This window comes from Zea mays, chromosome 1, assembly GCF_902167145.1.
Source record: "Zea mays cultivar B73 chromosome 1, Zm-B73-REFERENCE-NAM-5.0, whole genome shotgun sequence".
NCBI classification, from domain to species: domain Eukaryota; kingdom Viridiplantae; phylum Streptophyta; class Magnoliopsida; order Poales; family Poaceae; genus Zea; species Zea mays.
Genome location: NC_050096.1, coordinates 9,814,874 through 9,820,915, shown reverse-complemented (window position 1 = coordinate 9,820,915; position 6,042 = coordinate 9,814,874). Strand labels below are relative to the sequence as shown.

Here is a 6,042-nt window from a genome sequence, read left to right as displayed (position 1 = left end):
TTAGTTTTTTTAGGGGAGAAGCTGTAAAAACATTACTCTCACTGACGTGGTAATAGTAGGTTTACTTGGAATCTTTATCCCCCAATGATTTAGAGATTAAGCGTGATCTGTACTTACCAGCAGGCAAGCCTAACCAAAAGACAAGGATAGAAGATTCCTGCTCGCTTTTCACTCTTTGTAAGCTTGTAGCAGAAAATTTTAAAAAGCATGAGCTACCGATGACACCTGGAACCGAATCTTACTGTGCCAATAGATTTCCAACCTGCAAGGATCACTGACACAAGCTCCACTGTACACTGCAAGATGAGATTAAAGTACTGCCTTTAGAATCAGTCATTTGTTAAACACCCACAGCACGCTTGCTGCTGTTCCTGTGTAGCTTTGCTTCCTTTTAGTGGTACACTATACTAACCCAGAGGCAAATAAAGTAATCTTGGCAGTAACCATGCGGCCATGCCTGTCCAGTTTAGTTGGCTTCCATTGTTCAGACAAGCACTGTGGGTAAGAATGCTTCCCTGGTTGAAGCATGATTTATTTGTTTCCGTGAAGTGATTGCAGGCTGGGTTTTTGTATGAGGTCTTGATTTCTTCCGAACTGGTGATAAAAGCAGCTTGTTACCAGTATGCAGTGCTTCCCAAACTCAGGACACAGTGCAACTACTTTCTTTCATGACAGTAATTTACTTTAAAAAAGCTTACCAAATTAACAGAAACTAATATCTTCAGGACAAGAAAGGTAACCTCAAGCTTAATCAACACTTACACAGCTCCAATATTCATCATAACTCAAAAATGACTATATGCATGTGCCCTGCCTACAAGAACACAATACAGAATAAACTCCAGTAAGGAACCCCCATGTTCTGCATTTATACAATGATTGCAATACCGTCTGTTTAACCCAACAAGACAAATCTCTCTCTCTCTCTCTCTCTCTCTCCAATGACGAGTGACCAGTCTGCCTTTCACACATTCCATTCACCACATGGGCCATGTCTCCCCGAGCTCTCAATAATTCCAAAGGCATTTCCAGCCTATGTCCATGCCTCCTCCCAACCTTTACACTCTCATACCTAGCTGTTCATGTGCTATCCAAGGCCCCACAGAGGCTACTGAACCATGTACCTAACACTACAACAACGCAGCAGTATCCGAACGCAGTATCATGCCACCAAGAAGTATTTTTGTTATCATCCAATCCATCTCCAAACGCATAAAATTATTCGATTAATCTGATCCTAATCATAGACATGAGCCCCCCTATATACTTTCCTGCGAGTTTCCCTCCATTTCTCTATTGCTTCAAACAAGGCAATGAAAACACCATTCTGAGGACAGCAGGAGGTGGCAGAAGGAGTGAAGGAGAAGGGAACAGCAGAAGAACCGAGCATGACAAGTGCTACTCCAAGGCTTGGTAGCACTCCACACCTCTTCTTCCCCTTCTCCTTCTCCTTGGCATTCCTGTGCTGCATTGCCGTGTGCAATGCCGCCGGCGATGAGGCCGCGGCGTTGCTTGCCGTCAAGGCGTCGCTCGTCGACCCCTTGGGTAAGCTCGGGGGCTGGAATTCGGCGTCGGCCTCGTCACGTTGTAGCTGGGATGGCGTGCGCTGCAATGCCCGGGGCGTGGTCACCGGCCTCAACCTCGCCGGCATGAACCTGAGCGGCACCATCCCCGACGACATCCTCGGCCTCACCGGGCTCACCTCGATCATCCTGCAGAGCAATGCGTTCGAGCACGAGCTCCCGCTGGTGCTCGTGTCCATTCCGACGCTCCAGGAGCTGGATGTCAGCGACAACAACTTCGCCGGCCACTTCCCCGCTGGCCTCGGCGCACTCGCCTCGCTGGCACACCTCAACGCGTCGGGCAACAACTTCGCCGGCCCGCTCCCCGCCGACATCGGCAATGCCACCGCGCTCGAGACGCTCGACTTCAGGGGCGGCTACTTCTCCGGCACGATCCCGAAGTCCTACGGGAAGCTCAAGAAGCTCAGGTTCTTGGGCCTCTCCGGCAACAACCTCGGCGGCGCGATCCCGGCCGAACTGTTCGAGATGTCCGCATTGGAGCAGCTCATCATTGGCTCTAATGAGTTCACAGGCACGATCCCGGCCGCGATTGGCAACCTCGCCAACCTCCAGTATCTCGACCTGGCGATCGGCAAACTGGAAGGCCCCATCCCGCCGGAATTCGGCCGGTTGTCGTACCTCAACACCGTCTACCTATACAAGAACAACATTGGCGGCCCGATACCCAAGGAGATCGGCAACCTCACCTCCCTGGTCATGCTGGACATCTCCGACAACACGCTCACCGGCACGATTCCGGTGGAGCTGGGGCAGCTCGCCAACCTGCAGCTGCTCAACCTCATGTGCAACAGGCTCAAGGGAGGTATCCCGGCGGCAATCGGCGACCTCCCCAAGCTGGAGGTGTTGGAGCTGTGGAACAACTCCCTCACCGGCCCGTTGCCGCCGTCGCTCGGCAGCACGCAGCCGCTGCAGTGGCTCGACGTGTCGACGAACGCATTGTCTGGACCTGTGCCGGCCGGCCTCTGCGACAGCGGCAACCTGACGAAGCTGATTCTGTTCAACAATGTCTTCACGGGCCCGATTCCGGCGGGCCTGACCACGTGCGCGTCGCTTGTCCGCGTGCGCGCTCACAACAACCGGCTCAACGGCACGGTGCCCGCGGGGCTCGGCGGGCTCCCGCGGCTGCAGCGTCTCGAGCTCGCCGGCAACGAGCTGTCCGGAGAGATCCCGGACGACCTGGCGCTCTCGACGTCGCTCTCCTTCATCGACTTCTCGCACAACCAGCTGCGGTCCGCGCTGCCGTCAAACATCCTGTCCATCCGGACGCTGCAAACGTTCGCGGCGGCCGACAACGAGCTGACCGGCGGTGTACCGGACGAGATTGGCGAGTGTCCATCGCTGTCTGCCCTCGACTTATCCAGCAACCGGCTGTCCGGTGCGATCCCGGCCAGCCTCGCGTCGTGCGAGAGGCTCGTCTCGCTAAACCTCCGGAGTAATCGGTTCACCGGACAGATCCCTGGTGCGATCGCCATGATGTCCACACTGTCTGTGCTCGACCTCTCCAGCAACTTCTTCTCCGGTGTGATACCGAGCAACTTCGGCGGCTCACCGGCGCTCGAAATGCTCAACCTTGCGTACAACAACCTTACTGGTCCCGTGCCAACAACTGGTCTGCTGAGGACGATTAACCCCGACGACCTTGCTGGCAATCCGGGCCTGTGTGGTGGCGTACTGCCGCCGTGCGGGGCTGCTAGCTCTCTTCGGGCCTCCTCGTCTGAGACGTCTGGCCTCCGGCGCTCACACATGAAGCACATCGCCGCTGGGTGGGCGATCGGCATCTCGGTCTTGATTGCGTCATGCGGCATCGTCTTCCTTGGCAAGCAGGTGTACCAGCGGTGGTACGCCAATGGAGTATGCTGCGACGAGGCGGTGGAGGAAGGCGGGAGCGGCGCGTGGCCGTGGCGCCTCACGACCTTCCAGCGGCTGAGTTTCACCAGCGCCGAGGTTCTCGCGTGCATCAAGGAGGACAACATCGTGGGGATGGGCGGCACGGGTGTGGTCTACCGCGCCGACATGCCACGCCACCACGCCGTTGTCGCCGTCAAGAAGCTGTGGCGCGCGGCCGGGTGCCTCGAGGAGGTCGCCACGGTCGATGAGCGGCAGGACGTGGAGGCGGGCGGCGAGTTCGCCGCCGAGGTGAAGCTCCTCGGCCGGCTCCGCCACCGCAACGTCGTGCGCATGCTAGGCTACGTGAGCAACAACCTGGATACGATGGTGCTGTACGAGTACATGGTGAACGGCAGCCTGTGGGAGGCGCTGCACGGGCGGGGGAAGGGCAAGATGCTGTTGGACTGGGTGTCGCGGTATAACGTCGCGGCGGGCGTCGCGGCCGGGCTCGCGTACCTGCACCACGACTGCCGGCCGCCGGTCATCCACCGCGACGTCAAGTCCAGCAACGTGCTCCTCGACACCAACATGGACGCCAAGATCGCCGACTTTGGCCTCGCCCGCGTCATGGCCCGCGCGCACGAGACCGTGTCCGTGTTCGCCGGCTCCTACGGCTACATCGCGCCAGGTCAGTGTCAGTTGCCACGGCCCACGTGAACAGCGAGTTCTTCAGGCTCAACGCGATCTTGCACTGACGTCAATCTGGTTACTTGTTGCAGAGTATGGATCCACGCTGAAAGTGGACCTGAAGGGCGACATCTACAGCTTTGGAGTGGTTCTGATGGAGCTCCTCACGGGGCGGAGGCCGGTGGAGCCGGATTACAGCGAAGGCCAGGACATCGTCGGGTGGATCAGGGAGCGGCTGCGTAGCAACAGCGGCGTGGACGAGCTGCTCGACGCCAGCGTCGGCGGTCGCGTCGACCACGTCCGGGAGGAGATGCTCCTGGTTCTGCGGATCGCGGTACTGTGCACGGCCAAATCCCCGAAAGACCGGCCCACGATGCGGGACGTGGTGACCATGCTCGGTGAGGCCAAGCCGCGCCGCAAGAGCAGCAGCGCCACGGTGCCCGCCACCATCGTGGACAAGGACAAGCCGGTGTTCACGACGTCGCCGGACTCCAGTTACCTATAGACTGCGGTGACCAAAGACAGCATTGGCGTTAGCGGGCTTGTATGCTCTGTATGTAGCTCATGCCATGTACAATTTTTTTTACCATAGTTTTGGTTCATACTTTGGTTATGTTCAGAGGGAAAGGAAACTAATGTAACCAATGTTTATACGTTTACAATTTTAGGATGTAAAGCAATTGGTCCCTTTGAATAATAGAAAAAAAATCATTTTAGATTACACATGCCATTAACGGTCTACTGACTTTGCTCTTTGTTTCCTGTAATAACACCAGGGCGCCCACAAGAACATTATATGTAGAGGTGTACATTCGGGCCACCCGGCCCGGCCCGGCCCAAGCTCGAAAAGGCCCGTATTGTTTGAATTTCGGGCCGGTCCGGTCCGTTTGAATTTCGGCCCGGTCTGGCCCGTTTGAATTTCGGGCCGGGCCGGGCCGGCCCGGCCCATGGGCCTAGCCCTCGGCCCACGGTCTGGCCCGTAATTGGTTAAACGTGCCGGGCTCATTTCGGGCGACCCGAAATTATAAAAGCCCGAAATTCAATTTTTGGCCCGAAATTCAGTTTTGGCCCAAAATTCACATTAGAGCCCTAAATTAAAAAAACACATATAAGACAAATAAATTTGAACAAAATCAAACTTAATATTTGTATTAAAGTTACCACAGCTATGCAATGACTACCCGGTTTATAAATCATTTTGTTAGAAGGAAAAAGAGTATAATCAGCTCTATACAAAGTTCGTAAGTTCAGTTTATTGTCTAATGTTCATAACAAAAGTAAAATTACATCACACACTCTAATTTAAAGCTACAAAAAACATCTAACTAGCATTATCTCTAGCTTTGTGTTCTTTATCAAGTATATGAAAGTGTGGTTTTAATAAATACATGGGCCTTTTTGTGCCTCTATATGAGTCATTTCGTGTCTGCCTTAAACGGGCCGTGCTCGTGCCCGCCTATGGGCCGTGACCTCGGCCCAAACCCGGCTCGATATAACGGGCCGTGCCGGCCCGACACTAAATTATTTCGGGTCGTGCCGTACCTGGGCCGTGCTTTTTTTCCGTGCTTCGGGCCGGCCCATCAGACCCGGCCCAAATGTACACCTATAATTATGTGTCATCCATATTGGCGTCATTTCTTATTAATTATTATATTTTGTTATTTATTTTGAGATAAAGAGGTGCCGGGCCGCTGGGCAGGCAGTAACACACACGGTTGCCTCATATGCTCATACTCAAGGCCCATCACTATTCTTTCTTTCTTTCATTCTTTCTTTCAGGACACTATCCTTCCTTCCTTCCTTTCTTTCTTTCTTTCTTTCTGACACTATCCTTTCGGCCCATACTATTACTATGTCAGGTCCACAGTCCACTGCCTTGAGAAGGTGAGATATTAGTTTTTAATTTTTAATTAAAACATTAAAACTATCTATCTATTCTACAGTG

The 6,042-nt window shown here is 54.2% G+C and overlaps 1 protein-coding gene across 1 annotated transcript; it reads left to right on the top strand.

Moving 5' to 3' along the window:
- Window positions 1-1,171: 1,171 nt before the first annotated feature.
- Window positions 1,172-4,820, top strand: LOC103631713 (MDIS1-interacting receptor like kinase 1). Its single transcript, XM_008652799.2, has 2 exons — window positions 1,172-4,098; window positions 4,190-4,820. The coding sequence occupies exons 1-2, from the start codon at window positions 1,389-1,391 to the stop codon at window positions 4,600-4,602; spliced, it is 3,123 nt and encodes a 1,040-aa protein (XP_008651021.1). The 5' UTR covers window positions 1,172-1,388; the 3' UTR covers window positions 4,603-4,820.
- Window positions 4,821-6,042: the final 1,222 nt, after the last annotated feature.